General features: G+C 44.3%; 3 protein-coding genes and 1 long non-coding RNA gene across 5 annotated transcripts; 1 reads left to right on the forward strand and 3 right to left on the reverse strand.

Annotated features, from left to right (window-relative positions):
• Nucleotides 3,598-9,462, forward strand: LOC8077089 (protein STRUBBELIG-RECEPTOR FAMILY 7). Of its 2 annotated transcripts, none has more exons than XM_002465120.2 (16): nucleotides 3,598-4,018; nucleotides 5,209-5,341; nucleotides 5,416-5,487; nucleotides 5,574-5,642; nucleotides 5,737-5,808; nucleotides 5,897-5,965; nucleotides 6,076-6,147; nucleotides 6,256-6,321; nucleotides 6,404-6,469; nucleotides 6,539-6,864; nucleotides 6,961-7,247; nucleotides 7,744-8,015; nucleotides 8,093-8,228; nucleotides 8,536-8,666; nucleotides 8,769-8,925; nucleotides 9,014-9,462. In XM_002465120.2, exons 1-16 carry the CDS (start codon nucleotides 3,931-3,933, stop codon nucleotides 9,152-9,154), a joined length of 2,157 nt encoding a protein of 718 aa, XP_002465165.1. In that variant the 5' UTR covers nucleotides 3,598-3,930; the 3' UTR covers nucleotides 9,155-9,462. The 2 variants fall into 2 exon arrangements, with proteins under 2 accessions (XP_002465165.1, XP_021316101.1); XM_021460426.1 differs by having other exon boundaries at nucleotides 3,599-4,018; nucleotides 5,209-5,346.
• Nucleotides 9,588-12,519, reverse strand: LOC8080439 (glucan endo-1,3-beta-glucosidase 5). The gene has a single exon (XM_002467690.2). The coding sequence runs from the start codon at nucleotides 11,333-11,335 to the stop codon at nucleotides 9,827-9,829; it is 1,509 nt and encodes a 502-aa protein (XP_002467735.1). The 5' UTR covers nucleotides 11,336-12,519; the 3' UTR covers nucleotides 9,588-9,826.
• Nucleotides 12,664-15,986, reverse strand: LOC8077090 (pre-mRNA-processing factor 17). The gene is made up of 2 exons (XM_002467691.2): nucleotides 14,195-15,986; nucleotides 12,664-13,050 (listed from the first exon to the last, which is right to left on the reverse strand). Exons 1-2 carry the CDS (start codon nucleotides 15,904-15,906, stop codon nucleotides 13,044-13,046), a joined length of 1,719 nt encoding a protein of 572 aa, XP_002467736.1. The 5' UTR covers nucleotides 15,907-15,986; the 3' UTR covers nucleotides 12,664-13,043.
• On the reverse strand, nucleotides 16,864-20,698 carry LOC110435083. Its single transcript, XR_002452747.1, has 5 exons — nucleotides 20,242-20,698; nucleotides 19,024-19,104; nucleotides 17,905-17,987; nucleotides 17,541-17,610; nucleotides 16,864-17,272 (listed from the first exon to the last, which is right to left on the reverse strand). It is a non-coding gene; the product is annotated as an uncharacterized LOC110435083 (long non-coding RNA).

The following is a 21,148-nucleotide window of genomic DNA, read 5'->3' on the forward strand; positions in this document are numbered from 1 at the left end:
ACGGACTGACTAACGAAACCTAGCGGCCCTAACTTGTTAGACGAACCTTTGAAAGGCTTCATAGTGAACTCTGGCGGTCTTCCTTGGGAGTGGGCTAAGGGGCTGATCACCTCGGGCGAAAGGGTAAATCACGACTCACAGTGAAAGTGTACAACCTCTGCAGAGTGTAAAACTGATATATCAGCCGTGCTCACGGTCACGAGCGGCCTTGGACCAATACAGAATAAATGAACACTAATGGCAATTCATAAATGTTATTATTGTTAATATGTTGTTTATGCTATTCCTTACTCACTTTACCTGATCATGAGTTTATTATGGGTCTTGACAACTTGATGCTACTCATATGCTAAAATTGTGACAACTAAAAGCTACATGCAGTTGAACCAGTGTCTAACCTTTGAGCCTCATGAACCCCTGTTATACTTGTTAAGTACGAGGTGTACTTACACTTGTTTATTTTCTTTATTTGGATAAAAATCCTGGATGGGTAACAGATGGCATGGGTAATGACTACTACCAGTACTTCTCTGAGGATTTCTAGTCTTGTGGTCAACCAGTTGACGTGCCTGTGTGATGGAGCTTCCATGCAAGAGTTATCTTTTATTTTCCGCTTTATTTGTGTAAAGACTCTGAGTTATATCGTTATGTAATAAACACTTGTGATGATACTTCCTATAATTTGTCGGCTTATGTGTGATTGATCTCTGGGCACACATAAGGTTTTGCATTCAATTTTATCCTTAAAATTGGGTGTGACAACGACTATTTGGAGCAACCCACATACGAGAGAAACAAGCAAAGTTTCCAATAACTCTATAAATTTGAAACCTAGGCTCCCAATAACTCTATAAACTAGCATATATATGACAATCAAGAAAAGGTAAATGCTACACAAATCAATCATAATGTGAAACTTAAGGCCCGTTTGGATGGAACCCTGCAAGGAAATGCATGTTAGGGCAAATACTACGCAAGCTCGATACCACCTGAAATTTCACGTGGAATGCTTGCACTCAATCTAGAGGATTGTGCTCCAACTCCATCTATGTCGTCACATAGTTGCATGTGCCCCGCCCCCCTTGATCCTTGATCTCTTCATTTTCCATTGCTTCCTTCTCAAGTTGAAAACTTCCATTTGCCACCAAGACTTGTGGAAGCTTTGCTTCGTGTGCTTTCAAAACCTTAGAAGATTGTTTTGATCCTCAATGAGTAGTCTTGCCTTCCTTTCCCCACAGAAAGAATTTCTCTCTTCAAAGAAAAGCTTGCTTTCCTCCCCCCCCCTCCCCGGCCGCATCATGTACTCAATGAAAAAGGCATACCATATAAATAGTGGTCTAAGAAGCAAAGGTCTTCATGTGGAGAATTTCTTAACATTTGTTCCACATAGGAGCACATATGTAGGGGTATGTCAAATTGATTTTTACAACTCCCCCTATGTGAACTATCCAAGCTCCATGGATTGGTCATGATATTGATATTTGCCTCATCCCCATGGTCATATAACTCAATAAGGATACTAAATGTAAGCATCGAGTTTTGCATATACTACCTTAGGGCTTGTTCGGTTAGGCATTCCTGGCCTGGAACGGTCCGGAACATTTCCAGCCCAGTACAGAATATCGAATGGTTCTAGGTCCAAAATAGTTCCAGGCCGTTCCAGACCAGAAACGAACGGGCCCTTAATTAGCATGGGATAGGAGAACTTGGGTGCGTGATGTCGTGCCCATAATATACATGGATTTGCCAAGTTTCCAAATGCCCTAATAATGGCACTCATAGCCTTCACATATGTAAATATATACTAGTAAATAATGGCAAAAAGGGACTACTTTATCTTGTTTTATTCTTCCATTAACTAATTCGCCTAGTTCTAACATGGACGCGCGCGTCACTCTTGGATCCAAGAACAGGAGTGAGCTAAATAAAACTGTCGGTGGATCATAGTCAGAAAAGAGGCGAAAAGGCCGGCAGTGTGCGATATGCTGCTGTCGTTTCACTTGGTTACTAGCTAATGTAATGTCCAATAATGGACGTCTTTTAGCAAAATTCTTTTCTCATTTCCCTAGCTCGAAGTAACATGATAAGGCGATCAATGAAAGGGAAAAGTTGTGCTCCCTCAAATCTTATTTGTATTGAAAAATCAAAAAGTATCCTTTGACGCTAATTTATGCCACGCGTATCAGCAATTACTATAATAATTTAGAGCAACCACGATGTACTCCAAAGGCAGTTGAGGCCGCCGCCCCGGCCAACCGCGCCGCCCGCGAGGCTGTAAGCCGAGAAGATGCCGCTCCTTGGGACCATAGGGTTTTTTAATTTTTACGTGGACCCCACCTTATGATTGGACATTGTGGAAAATGAAATAGTAAAAGACTACTGACGCTGGGGCCTACTCCTATGAACTAGTTTGCTATATACATTGAGCTTGCTCTTATGGCAAAATCTTAGCTAAAGATAAGTGGAATATAATAATTTATATGTATTTGGGTGAATTGGAGTAAGAATTAAACTATGTGGAGTGTATCTAAACAAGGTCCGATGCGTCTTTTGTGCACTGAATATACATAGATTTTGACTAATTATGGTCACGAGTTATAAGGCCTGTTTGCTTCTGGTTTAAGCGGCTGTTTAGGTAGAAATGTTGCTCTCAATACAACCTTAAGTAGTACTCTAAATTATAAGTTATTTGACTTTTATTCGATACACTCATACACCATCTATTTTGATATCGATCTAGATATAATAATAATAATAATAATATATCTAGATACATAAATTTCGTTATCAATCTAGATATAATAATATGTTTAGATACATAGTGAAATGAATAAGCAGCAAAATTGAGTGCAGCAATACTGCTGAATGGAACGGAGGACAATCAGGCAGGCGGGTCCCACTTGCCGGCCATCAACCAACGCTCACCAGTCACCAGGACGAGAAAGCGGCAGGAAGGAGAAGGACGGACGGACTCGGGACGCCCTCGTCCTTACGCCGACCCATACCATCATGGTCCATGGGCATGCTGCTGATGGTGTGGTGTTGGTGATGTTACAGTCACTCTCACGCACAAGCACAACACAAACGCAAATCTGAGACTGACTGATGCATCTGCTCTTGTTTTTTTCTTCCTTCGTCACAAACATCGTGTCCGCCTCAGGTCGCCGAAAGGCATTCGTTCATTCCTACAGGCTACATGTAGTAGTAGTAGTACACTCCATTGGCTATAGCAATCTTGGCTACTGGGCAGCAGCCACCGTGGTCCGTTGGTGCAAATCAGCCAATGCAGCAGGGGAGGGCAATCCGTCCGGACATGATACATCCGACGGCAGAGAATCATCCATCTCCACCACCAGCAGCCGGCCTCCCTCCATCTCCATGTGTAGCAGTAGACGACTAGCAGTGACAATGCGCGCACAACGTGAGACAGCATATCATAGGGGAAAGACGTGCGAGCCGCATTCCAAAACACTACGCGCTCACCTGTTTTCGTTTATAGCATGATAAAACTAAGTTTTTTTTTTCCAAGTACATTTCTGAATTGACCCAGATTATACTGTATGTACTTTTGGAAAGCAGTAAATACAATTATACAACTAGTTAAAAACGTCCGTGAAACCAAGTCCTTTCCAAGGGCACTTCTGACGTCCTGATTACCTCGCTGACAAGATCGTGGCTGTATATAAACACGGGAGCGCGCCTGCGCAGAGGGAAAGCGAGGAGCCGAGCCGAGCCGAGGGAGAAACAAAACACTCACTGTCACTCTGTCACACTGACAAACAAACACGGGAAGGGAGAGAAAGGGAAGTGAAACAGAGGCAGATAACTTTTAGTAATTTTTTCCCCCCCCCCCACTTCACCTTCTTCTTCCTTGGATACTCATACTCCAGGGAGAGAGCGAGAGCCAGTGAGTGCGGAGCAGCTCCAGGCATGGCGGCGTTGGGCGTGGCCGGAGTGGCGGCGCTACTCTCCTTCTCCGTCTTCACCGGGGTCACCGCCGACACCAACTCCGACGACGGTTCGCGATTCATGCTCCCCTACTTCTCCCATCTCTCCTCAACTGAAGCATATATGTATGTTCGGTTTACCATGCCATGAACACTGCCTTTGCCCCCCCTTGGTTCGGTTCTGTTCTGTTCGGACTTCTCTCTATGTTTCTTGGGACGTCAATGTTCGTGATGCTTCTTCCTCTTCATCCAGTCTGCCGTCAGACTGCTATAGAGTACCAATGGAAAAATCTGCTTCTGACCATTTCGTTTCGATTATTCTAAAAAAAACATTTCGTTTCATTGCAAGTGGTTTGGAGGCAGTAGAAGTGTTGTGCATAGACATTATTCCTCGTTCTATCTCATATGCGAGTATGCCACAGACGCTTCCGCTACTGCTTGTTCTGAGGACCTCCCCCTTTCTTTGCTACGGACTGGGGAAATCATGGTCATTTCTAGTTTTTTACTATAGTTTCTGAAATCACTGTGACGACTTCTTTATCCAACCTTGGGCCCATGCGAATGCCAAATTGTTGACATGTTCAGTTCTTGTCTTCTTGAATCTTGATGTTTTTTTTTCCGGTTCCTTTTCTTTGACTTCTCCACTTCAGAAGGCCAAAATTCTATAGGTTTAAGTTTCACTAAGCTTCGGATGATTGGGAATTTGGTCTTGTACTGATACATACTGTACAGTGTCCACAGGTTTGGCCGAGTGTTTCTCCATTTTGTCCTCGGCGTTTTAGTAGCTTTGTTTGTCCTATCCGGCTAACCCGGAAGAAAAGAAACATGCCCGATTGTTTATTTAATTTGTTCTGTGGTTTCGTTTTGCCATGCCTAATAAATTATTATTCACACCCGAATGTTGTGGTTATTCAAGGCACCCTTTTTTATTGGGTTGCTAAAAAGTTAGGTTGTTCTTGGTACTGCAAGTAGGACTGCTACTTTTGACTTCAGAGTAGTAATATTACTGTATATGCTTGTTAGGAGTCTCAGATGATGAAAAAGTACAACCAGGATAATACTTGTATTAGTTATTTCATTTACTTTTTTTGAAAGGAAAACCTAGTATTAATAATTTGAGTCATATTCATTGTCAAGAAGCTGTACTGTTGATTGATTGCTGAAAGCTGACAACTTGTTGACGAATAAACACTCATCATGATATTTCCACCGAAATTATTGTTATATCACGCTATCTGAGTTGATGTTTCTGCCTACTCAGTGACGGCCCTCAACACGTTCTACACAACCGTGAACTCGCCGTCGCAGCTGACAAACTGGGCACCCCAGAACGGCGACCCATGTGGCCAGTCTTGGCTCGGGGTTACTTGTTCTGGTTCAAGAGTGACAACAATGTGAGGTGACACTGAGAAGTGGACTTTATTCTGACATAAAATTCCGTTTCATCTGACATGCTTATTTTCTTCAGAAAAGTACCTGGCATGGGGCTAAAAGGGACCCTGGGATACAACATGAATCTTCTCACTGAACTGTCTGAGCTGTTAGTGGAATCATCTCCTCTCCACACACTTTCAGTGTTTTGATGGTACCTGGCACTGTCATTTTAATCTGTTATAATTATTGCAGTGATGTGAGCAACAATAATCTTGGAGGAAGTGATATCCCTTATAATCTCCCACCAAATCTTGAGAGACTGTAAGCTATTATTTGACCTTCACAGCTCTAGGACTGCCTTTTTCTCCCCTTTGTCAATCATTCTTTAAGTGCTGACAGAACACTTGACCTGCAGAAATCTTGAGAAAAACAACTTCATTGGGACTTTACCTTACTCCATTTCCCAAATGGCTGCACTTAAATATTTGTAAGTAGGTTATTGTCTTTCATACTGTCTCTTTCTAGGACATTGACTATATCTCACAATATACGCTGTACCACACTATTTGGTTCAGAAATCTTGGTCATAATCAGCTGTCAGACATCAATGTTATGTTCGACCAACTCACCAACTTAACAACACTGTGAGTACCTTTTTAGTTATATCTGAACAGAAACTTTACTAGTGAGCTACCATGTGGTCTTATCTCTTCCATTTGGAGATTTTGACAAATAATTGGTAAAATTATTCTAGGGACTTCTCATACAACTCGTTTTCTGGAAATCTTCCTGAAAGCTTCAACTCCTTGACAAGTTTGAGCACACTGTGAGCACTCTCCTTGTTCTTCATTAATCATTATAAATCTGTTGTCCACAATCCAAACAAGTACGGAAAAAAAATCAAAATTACAATGACAACATGCTATATCCTCAGTTATTTGCAGGACAACCAATTTACTGGTACGATAGATGTCCTCACTGATCTCCCTCTGACAGACCTGTAAGTTGGCACAATTACCACATGGTGTTGTATTACACAAATATCTTTTTATCGCTGATCCAATTATCAATATCACGTGCAGAAATGTTGCAAATAACCAATTCAGTGGGTCGATTCCTGATAAGCTGAAGAGCATAAGCAATCTCCAGTAAGTAATTTTCACTACCACAGTTCAAGATTACCGGATTGGTATTGTAATTCAGGATTTCTGTTATAGGACAAGTGGTAACTCCTTCAGCAACAGTCCTGCATCAGCAACAACACCTCCGTCATACAATCCACCTTCGCGACCATCACCTTCTAGAACTCCTAGTCATAGTAACAATAACAATGGCCCATCGAGAGAAAGTGATACCAATAATGGTGGTGGCAAAAGCTCCAAAGTAGGAGGTGCTGCAGTTGCGGGAATTGTGATATCTCTGGTGGTTGTCGGTGCAGTGGTTGCCTTCTTTCTGATCAAGAGGAAATCTGTGAGGCGTCAACAGGGATATGATCCTGAAAAGAATGAGCATCTCAGCCCTCTTGCTTCCAGGAAAATTAAACGTAAGTCTATTATGAAATCTACTAGTAAGAAAAAAAAATTAACAAATAATCTAGTTGTTGCTTATTTGTCTTCTCTGAACAATGATTGCTGTTCAGAGCTGAGGCCCATCCGTACTGTCTCACTCTCACCCACTGCAAAGGAACTGAAGAAGAATGTCTCGATGAACTTGAAACCACCATCAAAAATAGAGCTTCACAAGTCCTTTGACGAAAATGATCCCACTAACAAGCCTGCCACAGAGAAAGTAAACGTCTCTTCCATCAGGGCAACTGCATATACAGTGGCAGACCTGCAGGTAGCAACAAAGAGCTTCAGTGCTGACAATCTAGTCAGTGAAGGCCGTTTTGGCTGCATTTACAGAGCACAACTTTGTGATCAGAAGGTATGTTGTAACCTTTCTTTGACCATTTTCTTTCCAGAGTGCAACACATTTTCAAGCTTTTTTTCTCGAACAGGCAAGAGAGCTGTGTATTGGTATATTAATTAATTTTCAACCTTCATTATCAAAGAATTTGTTTATTTTACCAAAACTAACAGCATTGATTCTTGATCCATACTACTTTAAACTTTTAGTATCAGTGACTATGCACTCAAGTAAAATTGATTAGATTACGCTCATGTAAGCGGTACCATATCAATATTCAGACTGGAGTTCACAAATTGTACACACCATGCAAACCTGTATCACTGTATGCAACCACTAACGTAGTACAAAAATGTCACGGATTTAGGGTTTCCAATTGCTTATCTTAAGATAAATTTGATATCTACAATTTCGGTTCATATTTTATCATGTCATAGTAACAGACACTGTAAACTTACCTTGCAGTTTCTATTAAACCATCCTAGCCTCAGTTTTTGGTCTGTACTTGTTCCAGATTCTGGCTGTGAAGAAAATCAATTTCTCTGCCCTACCAGGCCACCCATCTGATTTCTTCATCGAGCTGGTTGGCAACATTGCAAAGCTAAATCATCCAAACCTCTCAGAGCTAGATGGCTACTGCTCGGAGCATGGACAGTGCTTGCTGGCATATGAATTCTACAAGAATGGATCTCTTTATGACCTCCTTCACCTGTCAGATGGGTACAGCAAACCATTATCTTGGAATAATCGTGTAAAGATTGCTCTAGGATCAGCGAGGGCATTAGAGTAAGTCAGGCAGACTCATCATGTGTCTTCTGGTGGTGGGGGTGGGTGGTCTTAAACTGAATATGTGTTGTTTTCAGGTACCTACATGAAACTTGTTCGCCGCCTATCATCCACAAGAACTTCAAATCATCTAACATACTGTTGGATGATGATCTTAACCCCCATATTTCAGATTGCGGATTTGCAGACCTAATTCCCAACCAGGAACTCCAGGTATCAGTCTGTTCATTTTTTGTTTTACAGGTGACAGGTATCAATAATATACAAATCTGATACATGTCCTCTGATGCAAGTATTTTACAGTTACATTTTAATGTTATTGTTTGTTAACAGTTAGTTGGAATAGATTGTGGAAGATAAATTAGTGTTAAAAGCAGAACCAGACTTTATTCTGATAAACGAACAGCTCTATTCATGAAGTTTTTTATAATTCATATAGTATGCATTCTGAAGTTAGTACTGAATATGTAATGAGGAAACTTTATCTTAAAAAAGATCCCTTACACATTGGCATCTTCAGGAATCAGATGACAACTTAGGATATAGAGCTCCTGAGGTGACCATGTCTGGTCAGTATTCTCAAAAGAGCGATGTCTACAGCTTTGGTGTCGTCATGCTTGAGCTACTGACTGGCCGGAAAGCATTTGACAGGTGAGCAAGCTAAGGTCTATATATAGTGCTGTGACTTGCCCTGTAACCAGATGAGACAGTGAGTTTAGACTGAACGATAACTGTTGACTGAAACTATTTCAGCTGTCGGGCAAGGTCCCAGCAATCATTGGCCCGGTGGGCTTCGCCGCAGCTGCACGACATCGACTCGCTAGATCAGATGGTTGATCCAACACTAGAGGGGCTGTACCATGCAAAATCACTCTCTCGGTTTGCAGACGCAATCGCTCTCTGTGTCCAGGTAAAATCATCTCAAGTTTAGTTGCTATTATTCGCATCTGCAGACTTTTTGTACAGTGTTGTTGATTGATCAATTTCCAATTGCACAGCCTGAGCCAGAATTCAGGCCACCGATGTCGGAGGTCGTCCAGTCACTGGTCCGTCTTGTGCAGCGAGCAAGCATGGGGACAACACTAAGCAGCGAGTGGAATTCTTGCCGGTTCGATGAATCCGGTGATCACACGTTCTAGGGGAAAATGATGTGTATTTCCTAGAGAGTCTGATGAGGAGCTATAGAAGACTCACAAGTCACAGAAACTTTGCAGCTTGGCTTTTTTGTGACGGTGTGATATGTGTGCCAGTGTCAGGTGAAATATGACTTTTACCTATGCCATTTTACTATGAGTCATTATGTGTTTTGAGTTTTGTATATAAAAGCAATGACCGGCTTTTCTGCAATGCTGCTGGAACCTGAAGCAGGGCTGAAAAGAAAGTTCCTTTTTAAAAATTTATGTATATGAATATCTTTTGAAGACAATCAACTTTCTGAGTTCGTCTCTGATCGCTGTCTAAAATTATCAAGGAAGATGTAGCACTACTACTGCCACAGAATTAGTCATCTGTATATCCTCTGAAATCCGAACCATATACATCCAGGAAACATCAACAGAGGACACGTCCACATATTCCAACCCCAAATTGCATATCAACATCTCTGTCTTGTGTATATGTACATCAGAAAGAATCAATCCCCTTTGCTAGTAACAGAAGGTCAGGTCAGAAGCTACCCTTCGCCAATGATCCCCAACGGTAAATAAATGCATATTTACCATGCTTCAGCGTTTAGTTGGAAAAAATTAAAGAATTGGGCCGGCCTTTCTAGCTACTAGCTAGTTTCTAGCCGTTGCATTGCAGTGTCACGCTCAGCAGGCGAGCAGAGTCGTAAGGCCGACCAAGGCGAGCACTAGCACGGCGCTCCAAGACGATGAAGCCAGAGCCACCCTGGGGGCGGCGGACGGCGACTTTCCGGTGAGCTCGTGGCGGCCGGTGTCGATCATGATCTCGAAGCGGCAGGTCCCCTGGGACGGGTCGGTGGTTGTGATGACGGAGAGGTTGTTGAAGTTGCAGGCGGACTTCTGCTGGTTGGCCGCCTGGAAGAACTGGTTGAAGGCGTAGGAGACGTTGGCGCGCGCGTCGAGGTTGCCGCAGGAGGAGCCGGCGCCGAGGCTGGTGCAGTCGGAGTACTGGCAGGCGTACCCGACGGCGCCGGCGATGGCCGGGTCGGTGGCGCTGGCGTCCTGCCGGAGCACGCACCACTGCTTGGAGAGGTAGCGGACGCCCTTGGCCGGCACGATGGACCTGCCTGCGGCGAGCCTGAGCTGGTACTTGGGCGAGCCGTCGTAGTTGAAGACGCCCCAGTGCCGCTCGAAGTTGCCCGGGTCGACGCTCTTGTTGTCCTCGTCGAGCAGCGCGAAGACGTAGACGTCGGGCATGGTGGGGCGGCGCGGGGTGCCCTTGCCGGCGACGATGCGGTCGAAGAGCCCCTGGTTGAACCGCTGCGCGTTGGCGGCGTTGGCGTTCTTGTCGCCGTCGGTGGGCCATCCGATCTCCCCGACGACGACGGGGATGGCGCCGAGGCCGTGCTTCTCGAGCGCGGCGATGAGGGTGTCGTAGTTGGCGTCGAAGACGTTGGTGTAGAGCACGTTGCCGTCCTGCACGCTGGCCTGCGACGGCGGCGCGCCGGGGGACGGGAAGTAGGCGTAGTCGACGGGGAAGTTGGCGTCGGCGTAGAGGGAGAGGAACGGGTAGATGTTGATGGTGAGCACGCCGCCGTTGTCGAGGAGGAAGCGGACGAGGCTGACCATGAGTCCGGCGATGTCGGGCCTGAAGTCGCCCGAGGAAGGCTTGCCGTCGCCGGACTCGTAGACGTCGGCGTTGAGCGGGACGGTGACGTGGACCTGCCTGGCGAGTCCCGCCTTGACGAGCGCCGCCTGCACGTTCTGCACGGCGGGGAGCGTGGCGGACTCGAACTTGCCCTTGTACGACTTGAGGAAAGGCTCGTTGCCCACGGCCACGTAGCGGATGTCCACGCCGTACCTGGAGACGTAGGTGGAGACGTTCTGGATCACCCACTGCTCGGCGGCGTTGACGCTGCCGGCGACGGAGGCGAGGAGGTCGTTGGGGAGGCCCAGCATGACCTGGATCCCCGAGTGGCCCAGCGCCCGCAGCGCGTTCGGGTCCGCCTCGAACAGCTTCACCTTGTCGAAGCCGTTGTCGCGGAGGAGGCGCACGGTGATGTCCCCAGGGAGCGGGTGCAGCGCGCGGGTGCCCCAGTTGGCCGCCAGCGCCTGCACGGGACGCGCACGGAACACCACCGGGTACGCCGCCGCCACCCACAGCAGCACCGCCAGCGCACGCAGCGCCGCCGCCATCGGGCTTCTTGATCACTGGCCGGGCACACCACCACCGTAGTACGTGCAGACCCGCAGTGCCGCGTCTCTCTCTCTCTCTCTCTCTCTCTCTCTCTCTCTCTCTCTCTCTCTCTCTGTGTGTGTGTGTAATGTGCACCGGCCACCGGTGGGTTTGCAGGTGTGAACTGATGACGACGAAGATATAGGGATTGGCGGGCGGAAGGAGATGGTGTTTGCGCCGAGAAGGGAAAGCATATACACGAAATGGTGCTTGTGTCAAGAAGAGGAGTGATCGACGATGGGTTTGTTTGGAGGAGGACAAGGAAAAGAAGGGATCAGATACCGGAAGGAGATGGACAAGTGTAAGATACGTGTGCGTGTAAGATACAAGTGTAAGCTAGGAAAAGGAGGGAATCATTCTTTTGCTTCTCTGTAGGATAGGAAACGACGACGGAGATTGGCATGCGGGTCCCCGGCCTCCCACGTCTTAGCAGCTGGGATGGATTGCGTGGTTCCATGCCGGTTCGACACAAACAGTCCAACACAACAGTCGACCAACAACTGTCAACTGTACAAGTGCAACAACAGTGGAGAAGGAGCTTCTGTTTTGTCACATTTCTAGCCCATGTCTATTAGGGCCCGTAAGGTTACCAAGTTCAACCATCATGCTCAAATCACAGTTCCTGAATCAGCTAATTTTATACCCATCGCCCCCCGATTTCTGTACAGCAGGGCCTTAACCTTATTCAGGCACTAACCAACGGAAAACCACGCATGTCAAACCCCTGTCCACACTTCAGCCTTTTATACAAATAATAACATTTAGCTATTCAAATGTAATACACTAATACCTAGTGATTATAAGTTTATATTCTAAAAGAAAGTAGTAATATAAAACAAGTAAATGGTGAAAATTTAATTACGTCAAGAATCAAAGAGCTTTTCTTAATCATGGTGCCCCTTTAGATCTTACTATGAACTTTAATAGTATTCTGTTTTTAGTGTATATGTACATCTGGACATTCAGAATCAATTACAATCTATTTAATTGTTCAGGAACCAAGGCGTCGAGCATTTAACATGGATCTGGAGGCTACTTGACTCAGGTCAACCTCTATTTAGGCCTTGTTTAGTTCACTCTAGAAACCAAAAAGTTTTCAAGATTTCCCGTCACATCGAATCTTGCGGCACATGCATGAAGCATTAAATATAAACAAAAACTAAAACTAATTGCACAGTTTATATGTAAATCACGAGACGAATCTTTCTATCCTAGTTAGTCCATGATTTGATAATAATTTACCACAAACAAACAAAAGTGCTACAGTAGCAAAATTCAAAAAACAAAATTCACATCTAAACAAGGCCTTATTCCGTTCACTTGGCTGTAGCTATTAAAAAGACCGCTATCTAATTTATAATAAAATGGAGCACAACACACTTCCTCGGATGCTACAAAAGTTGGAAGCAACAGGATTACCAGAAACAGCAAACAAGTTGCTAGTGCCAAAGATACAACTCAAAATTTGAATCTGGTGCGAGTATTGTACATTTCAACATTTAGCAGGGCCATATATGTAACCTCAAAAACACAACATTTTTCTCCTGCATCAAACTGGGATTCTCTCGTCGAGCATGTTGACTTACAGTATCTCACGACATTCGGCCCTTGTGAATTGGATTGTTACAAAACCTTTACCATGAGCTCATGCAATCTCTCTGCCAAACTTCAGTCCCTGCAAGTTGTTCAGAGGAATGTCAGTGCCATATCATAAATTTACCAAAGACGACAGAAGCAAAGAGTGTTTTAAAGGTTCAACAACATAGCAAAGTTGATCAGGCAAACACATCAAATGAGATACAGCTTACTCAATAGATAACAAAGCATTTTTGCAACTTCTTACTTCCACAATTTTGACAAATATGGCATTTAAGCAAATATTTTCTATAGTTAACAAAAGCAGGTCACATAAAACATGTATTTTTCACACATAATAAAGTCAACCACAAATTTATTCATGCTGGATTCTACGTGTCGGCACACTCATAGGAAACAAACAATGAATAAGATACAGTTTGATGTAAGTATCAACTGCCATAGGGCCACAAAGCAAAGTAAATATAGGAACAACTAGACATCATTGGCTCAATTTCCATTTTACCCATTCTTGTAAACATCATGGAAAAATAATATGTATTCATTTTCAGTAGAATATATGGAGCATATAAGTGATCCCTTTGGTCAATTGTACCAACACCACACTGCAACAGAAATAGACATTAGAAGGGATAACCCTAAATGCATGGCTAGGTTTATCACATCTTTGAGAGAAGAAATATGATAGCACAAGTAGAAATAACACTATAACCAATTAACCACCATCACAACTTCACTGGCACATTAAACTACAGATATTCACCTCTCTTAGAAAATAAAGTATTGGGCAAAAGAGTGCAGGGCAACCACGAGTATCAGCAATAAGACACGAAATTATACAGTTTATGGAAAAACAGTGTTTGAAACCACGTTTAGGGCACACAAAAATAAAAACACCACCATCCGTAAGTGTTTGTGACTAATAAAGTATAGATCAAATCAAACATATACAAAAGAGTGTACATCATAGCCTGTAATATGAAACAACATCAAATGCCCTAAGTTCATAAAAATCTTAGCACAACTTTTGCAAGGGCACCATGCATGAGATTAAGTCAGTAAAACCTTAATTCTCTAAATGCATTGTGAGCCTGAGAGTTTCAGCAAGTACTCAACAAAAAATACTACTCTTAATAACAAGAAAGACCTCTGAATAGTTACAAAGCAATTAAAAGCAGCGGTTCCAATTTAAAGGAGCATGCATGGTTGTGTGATCAACTTACCAGTATTTAATTACACCATCCCATCCACAGGTTGCAACCTTGCTAGTTTCCAATGGATGCCACTCACATCCAATGCAAACTCCGTTGTGGCACTTTAAAGTCTTAAATCTCCTGCAGCTTTTCCAGTCCCAGAACCAGCAGCTACCCTCACCATCACCAGACATCACAAACCTCCCATCAGGTGAGAAGTTCACCTGACAAGCATAACCTGCCACAATATGGCCAGCAAATCTCTTCTTCTTATTAAGCTGAAACCTCTCCTTGGTGCTGTATATCAGTATCTGATTGTCCAAACTCTGCGCTGCCAGCCAATTGGAGTTGGGATGCAATGCAATTGATGGCATTGAGTGCATGTGTGGCTCACTGATATACTTAATCACCACAGGGATGCCAAACTCCCACACGCGAAGAGACTTGTCATCACTCGAGGTCACAAATCTCCTGTTGTTATCCACAAAAGTTATGGTGTTCACAGCCCCTAAATGCTGATCATACTCTTGTGTAATCTGCCCTGACTTCATATCCCATTGCACAATCTTCTTATCGCTCATTCCAGCAAGGAGAATATGCTGCTTATCCTCATCAGGATTGAGCTTCACAACATATGGGACCTTCCCAGTTGAGAAGGTCGAGATCACCTGCCCTGTTTCAGTATCCCAGTACTGTATATTCCTGTCATACCCAGCACTCAAGAATTTACTCCCATCATTGGAGAATGATATATCCCTTACCGCCTTTGAGTGCCCCATATAAGTACGCATACATGTCCTTGACCCAAGAACATCCCAGATCTTAATCTTGCAATCCATACTCGCAGACAGCAGCAAATGTCCATACTTCGGGAAAAACCTGATGGCTGAGACCCCCTTGGTGTGGCCGACCCACTCGTGCACACACCTCTTGGGGATGTAGCAGTGGTCGTTGGTAGCCTTGGCATCCTTGGGCGGCGTGATCCAGGAGCGTCCCTGGTAATCCTTCTCCTCCTTCCCGTGGAAGGTGGTCTTGACCACAACCTCTGTCCTCTCGCTCTTCCCTTCGCCGCGGGCCTCCTTCTCGGCCTTCTTCGCAGCGTGTGCCTCCGCATACTGCTTCTGCTCGTCGGTGAGCTCCGCAGGAGGCGCTTCCTTCTTCCCAGCCCAGGGACTCTGCTTGTTGTGAAGGATCCATTCCTCGGAGGCGGGGTTCTTAGCCTCCGGGGGTGCGGGCTCCTCCTGGTTGTCCGCCTTGGCCAGGAGGCGGCGGCGCTTGTGCTCGGAGGGGGCGAGGTTGTAGACTGTGTCGGGCTCGGGCGCCTGGGTCTGGGCGTCGCCGACGATGTGGAGACCAGAGGGGTCGGCGGCGTAGCCGAACCGGTGGAAGGTGTTGTACTGCTCGTCGAATAGGAATGGCAGGACCGCGGCGTCCTCAACGTGGCCAAGCTTGTGGTTGCGGTTGCCGGAGGCGGAGGAGATTGGGGCGTGGGGGTGCTGGGGCCCGAGGATGGGAGCCCAGAGCTGGTCGGCGGTGGGGTTGAAGGCGACGAGGTGGAGCGAAGGGTCGAGCGGGCGGGCGGCGGACGCAGCGGAGGAGAGCGCGAGCGCCGTGTCGTCGACGGCGGGGGCCGCCGACTTGGACGGAAGGCGGAGCGGCGAGGAATCCGGCGAGGACGCGGCCGCCGAGTCCTCCGGAGACGAGGCGCCGTCCGGCGCGTAAGAGGACTGGAGCAGATCCATGGTGGGGGATCTAGGGCTAGGGTTTCTGCTCAAGCTGTGGGAGTTTGTATTCGGAATCGTTGATGACGAGACCGCCGCGACTCCTCGCGAAGGCAAGAGCGAGCGAGCTGGGCCACTTCAAGGAGGTGAGATGGGCCGGGCTTCTTTTTTGGAGAATGAGATGGGCCGTTCTATAGGTATGGAAAGAAAACAAAAAAAAAATCTATTTTAGGGCTCCGGACCATTATTTGTAGTCTGCTTTTTTTTCTTATACTAGGTAGCATGCCCGTGCGTTGCTACGGAAAAACTAAATTTTTATACTAAAAACATATAGATCACACGATAAAATAAGAATACTATAAAATCAAAATTCATCTCGTCATCTAGGTTGTCATACGCACGATTTATGTTTGTATTGGAAGGCATTGACGCACGACAAGCTCATAGAGTCAATGACTTTTGTACATGAACTAATCATGTTTTTTCCTACTGTAAAAAAACTTAATTAGAATGGGAAACCATAGCCATTGTTACATATAACTTATTCAAACTTGCATTTCTCTTTATGCATTGGTATAATTCAGGACACTTCTTGTTCATTTTATTTCCTTTCTCTTTATACAATATACATTGATGCAAATCTTGCTCTTTCTCTTACCCCTTGCACTCCTTCGGGTCTTTATCTACCCTCATTCGTCAAATCTAATGCATTTTGACCAACTGAAAAATAGTTATTATAGCTTAGTGCTAGATATGTTATATATAATAAAACATACACATGTAAATAAACTCATAATTTACTACCATCATATTGAAAATACTCTAACTTTGTATTTTCTATTACGAAATCTCAGAGATGATCTAATATAAATTCAACCAATTAGAACTCTCCACCTTGAGTTCCAATCTGCACACGTCATTATCGACGAGGCATATGTTCCTTCATCAAAAATAAGAAAAAATAAAGTATTTCTGCAGGGTTATTACATTTAAACACTCTTCGCCTTTGAGGCATATCAAATCATATAGTAGTTCATTTATATATTTTTTTGAAACAAACCGGCAGAAGAGCTGCCTGCTATATTAAAAAGAGGAGAGTGCCAAGACAGGCATTCATTCATATATTTGCAGTATACTACTAATTGAGGAGTTTGTTGTTACCATGGTATACTACTCGTTCGTAGGTCTAGTAGTACTGAAGAGGATTATCAAATTGCACTTGTGCTGCAGGAGGAGTAATCAGTAATCACCATACCACACATGTGCACGTACGTACCTCGGTACCTGTTTCTGAGGATGGGCATGGAGGCTGACGATGATCTCCTGCTATTGCAGTAAGAAGGGGCAGCTCTTAGTTTGCCTCTTTTTTTTCAAACTGAAGCCTTCTCTGCTGGACAGAAACAAAAAGGAGGATGCAGTCACATGGAAATTTGGCATTGTAAGGTAGTCACACCTAATAAAGCAGTAGTGGCAGGGTGCAGTCACATGAAATTTGATTATAAGGCAGGTTCCGATAGTACCTAGTTTATAATTTGAACATGATTGAACAAAATTGCATGTTCTCAAATATGCAACAATCATATTTGAGACATGAAAAAAAATCAGCAGTGGCAAGATGCAGTCACATGAAATTTTTCATATAGCCTTTGCAATACCTGACAAAGCAGCGGTGGCAGGATGCAGTCACATGATTTTTTTTGCATCTTCTCAAATCTGCTGAGTACGCTGAAAAAAACAGAGACATGAAAAAAACATAAAGCCACTGGCTAGGCATGGGACTGCAAGCATCATCTGGTCGTATCCGCTGGCTGCTGAAGGTGTCTGCCAAGTGCTGACCCTGCTGTTGGCTGCTGGCTGCTACTCATGGCAGCCGGCCCCCAGCGGATATGGCTCAGGATAGAGCAGCCAAGAGAAGATAAAATACAAAGATCAAGAGTTCAAAACGAATAGGACGGCGAGGAAAAACCACATTGACATGTGTATGTACACAAATGGCAACAAGATTTGATTTGTGGTTACCTTCTATGAGTTGTGCTTCTCTATGGATCCCAGAGTGCCAGAAAATCTGAAAGTAGCCGATGGATCCCACAGTGCCAGGAAATCTGAAAATAGCCGATACAGGGTTTAACCACTTATCTTTTGATTTGCCATCTAAAAGAGCAAGCATTGCAGTTGTACACTGCCTTTTGGCAGGTTAAGACAACCATAATATTTTGTAGCGAGTCTTCTAATTGTTGACTAAGAAAAATATACGAACTATAATTCATTCTAAATCCATAATTCGTAGCGACCATAATTTCAGTTTAATAAGAAAAACATGATAGATAACAGGAGTTTTTCCCTCTTGACGTGCAATTGTTTGCCTCTATCCAGACTAACTGAAACCTGACCCTGAGCCTAGCGATCTCGGTGCAGTGCTATCTATTTTATAGAATGAAGTGGAGAGAGGGTTAGAGAAAATTATATCTAAATCTAAAAGCAAAAAGAGGACATTCTATTACCAGTAAAGTTACAAAATTGAATAATTTGAGGGAGAAATATTCATGTCAGACCACAAGACTCTGTTCCGAAATTGCAGTAGCATCTAAGGGAAACACCAAACATACAAATTTAAGTAATTATTTTGGTCCTTCCTTTAGTTATTAAAGACATAAAACATAATAATAAAAAATGGAAGACGTCATCACTCTTTGGCTAGTTGCTTATACCATATCAATGTTACTGACACACTGAACTTCTAATGTCTACAGTGATGTTTGATATTGAGTAAAATATTTTTAGATTTGAACCAGCCAGAGTGAAAATCATTGACCGGTATTTTTCAGGTCACATGACAACTCAGCAACTATTACTGCTAAGATATAAACTCACACAAGCCAACAGCTGACCTTCCTTGTACATCACAAAGTGATGCTGCAACTACACACATCTTTTATATTCTTTAGAGATAAAATCCAACCCATCAAGAACTATTACTGCTACAGCTATGGGTGAATAAACTCATAGGTAATGTCGTACTGACACCAAGGGACTCGTGCCTTTATCTAGGTGGTGAATTGAGACCAAGGAAGAACGAGTACTGATCTATTTGCTGCAACTTGAACAAAGAAGATATAGGCTAGCTGATTAGGTACTTACATGTTGAACTGATGCAATACTGGTGCCGATGTACTTGCCTGAACTGAGGTCTTAAACTCAGCTCTCTGTGCTGGGCATCATCTAGTTCAGGCATATGAATTATGTCAGCTATGCTGGAATAATAGGATTCAGTATCCGAAAACGCTAGTTCGACAAAACAACAAAGCATGTCTCCAGATATTTAGGTTTAGAAAGAATGGTCAGGATCACAGCATGCTAATAGCAAAACCATTACAGAAAAATTACTGAATCAGAACGCAATATTCTTCAGAACTCTAACATGCGATTTTCTATCTAGCATTGAGCTACCCACTCCTTGTGCAATCCGGACTACAAACCAAAATGTCACTTATCTGGTGACTACCTTGTGCGTATTTAAACATAAATTGAACACTACTGTTGTAGTAAATGTGGCCAACCAAATTAGTTACCATCAATCCATTAGAATATTTTATTTTTTATATTTTATTTTTCTTGTTGTTAGTGCAATAGCTCACAGAATATAGAATATGAAGGTTTATTAACCTGATTATTCTCATATAAAGCATAGGCTACATATTTATCATCAAAGGCATGATGCTTACAGTAATAAAGGTGGCTCCTCTTGCACATGCTACAAAGAAAGATTGGTTACTGGATCCTACAATTATCAGAAAACCTGACCTCTTCCAGCTTAAACGAGACTGGAAACACAAAAACAATAACAATTATGGATAATTCTTACTGCGAAAGGAATATTGCTAAGATTTAGGTATTTATTTGTCCATGATCCCCAACTTTCTGTGAAGAGTGCCTACATCCACAGTTGGGTGTCTACAGAATGAAATGCTTTATTGTTTACTCTTTTATGACAATGAGTGTCTTGTGAAATACAGAAAATAGTAACAGTCATGACTCAAGAACTATGAACACAAATGTGGGGGCAATATACATTTGGGTGATAAATCTTATTTATGAAGCCAATGGACTGGAATTTATAGGGTTATGCATTAGGAGGTTCTACCCTAACCTTTCAGACACCACCTTGGTAGATACATACCAGATTGAGTACAAATTCATTAGGCAAAATCCTACGATAAACTATGACTCGACAACCATCTAGATTGGCAGTTTTTCTGAAACTAAACTTCCCCCACATCTAGATCAGAAACAGGGGCGTAGATCATCAGCTCGGAGGTAGAGAGGGAAGAAATCAAGATTCAGTGCGAGGGTTATTACTTTCCGCTAGCCCCTTGAATTAAGCAAAGAATTCCTTCATCCCGTCACTCACTGTCTCCACCTATAATCCTGCTACACAAGAGACCAAGAAAGCCTGCAAGAATGGCTAGATCAAACAGCCAGGACATGTTAAGGAAAATTGGAAAACAGATCCTCATAGCTTCAAGAGGTCCATCTCGTGACGCATGCTCGAGGACGACATCTCAAAAAGCAGGGAAACAAGACCCTGTTTCCTATCCGCTCCGTTCATTGCCTTGGGGATTAGAGGAAGAAAGGGATTGTGCAGCCTGCGCACCGCGCCGGCAGCGAGGGCGGCCCCGTTCGTCGCGGCCTCCTGACGCCCAGAGGCCACGCGCCTCACCGTGGCCTCGCGTCAACCATCAGAGCTAGGGCGGCGAGGAGTCGAGTGGGGACGCAGGCGGGCGAGGACACGGGAAAGGGGGCGGGGCGGTTTTACCTCGCAGTAGAGTGCCTGTGCAGGCGTGGATGGTAACCGGTGGCGCTCTCTAGATGGTGCGGCGGCGTGAAGGCGTGGGTGAGCGCGGCGATGGAACGGACTGACCCGAGCATGGGCGAGCCTGGCGTGCGTCTGACGGTCACGACGGCAGCGAGCGCAGAGAGGCGGCCGTGACGCGTGCAGAGAGGCGGCCGCGAGCTGATGGCACGGACTTGCTATGGAAGGACGTGCGTGGGGGAGGTGCGCGGGGGAGCTGCGGCGGTTGGTCGTGAGGAAGGGCGCAGCGAGCGGGGGAGGCAGTCCGATGAAACGCGGAGACGATAACATGTGGCTCTTTTTAGTTGTTAAAACTACTAGTATAATGCCCGTGCTAACGCTACGGTTTAATTTTGAGATGTTTCTAAAAACAAAAATTATAGTTCGGAAATATTTTTTCATGTAACAAGGCAT

Source organism: Sorghum bicolor, chromosome 1, assembly GCF_000003195.3.
Source record: "Sorghum bicolor cultivar BTx623 chromosome 1, Sorghum_bicolor_NCBIv3, whole genome shotgun sequence".
Classification (NCBI taxonomy): Eukaryota; Viridiplantae; Streptophyta; class Magnoliopsida; order Poales; family Poaceae; genus Sorghum; species Sorghum bicolor.

What these genes read in the sequence shown, in the direction of transcription:
- LOC8077090 (XM_002467691.2), bottom strand. Translation starts at nt 15,906, where the DNA reads ATGGATCTGCTCCAGTCCTCTTACGCGCCGGACGGCGCCTCGTCTCCG.
- LOC8080439 (XM_002467690.2), bottom strand. Translation starts at nt 11,335, where the DNA reads ATGGCGGCGGCGCTGCGTGCGCTGGCGGTGCTGCTGTGGGTGGCGGCG.
- LOC8077089 (XM_002465120.2), top strand. Translation starts at nt 3,931, where the DNA reads ATGGCGGCGTTGGGCGTGGCCGGAGTGGCGGCGCTACTCTCCTTCTCC. An exon ending in AAGAGCATAAGCAATCTCCA is followed by an intron (nt 6,470 to 6,538) that starts GTAAGTAATTTT and finishes TTTCTGTTATAG; the next exon opens with GACAAGTGGTAACTCCTTCA. An exon ending in GGCCGGAAAGCATTTGACAG is followed by an intron (nt 8,667 to 8,768) that starts GTGAGCAAGCTA and finishes AAACTATTTCAG; the next exon opens with CTGTCGGGCAAGGTCCCAGC.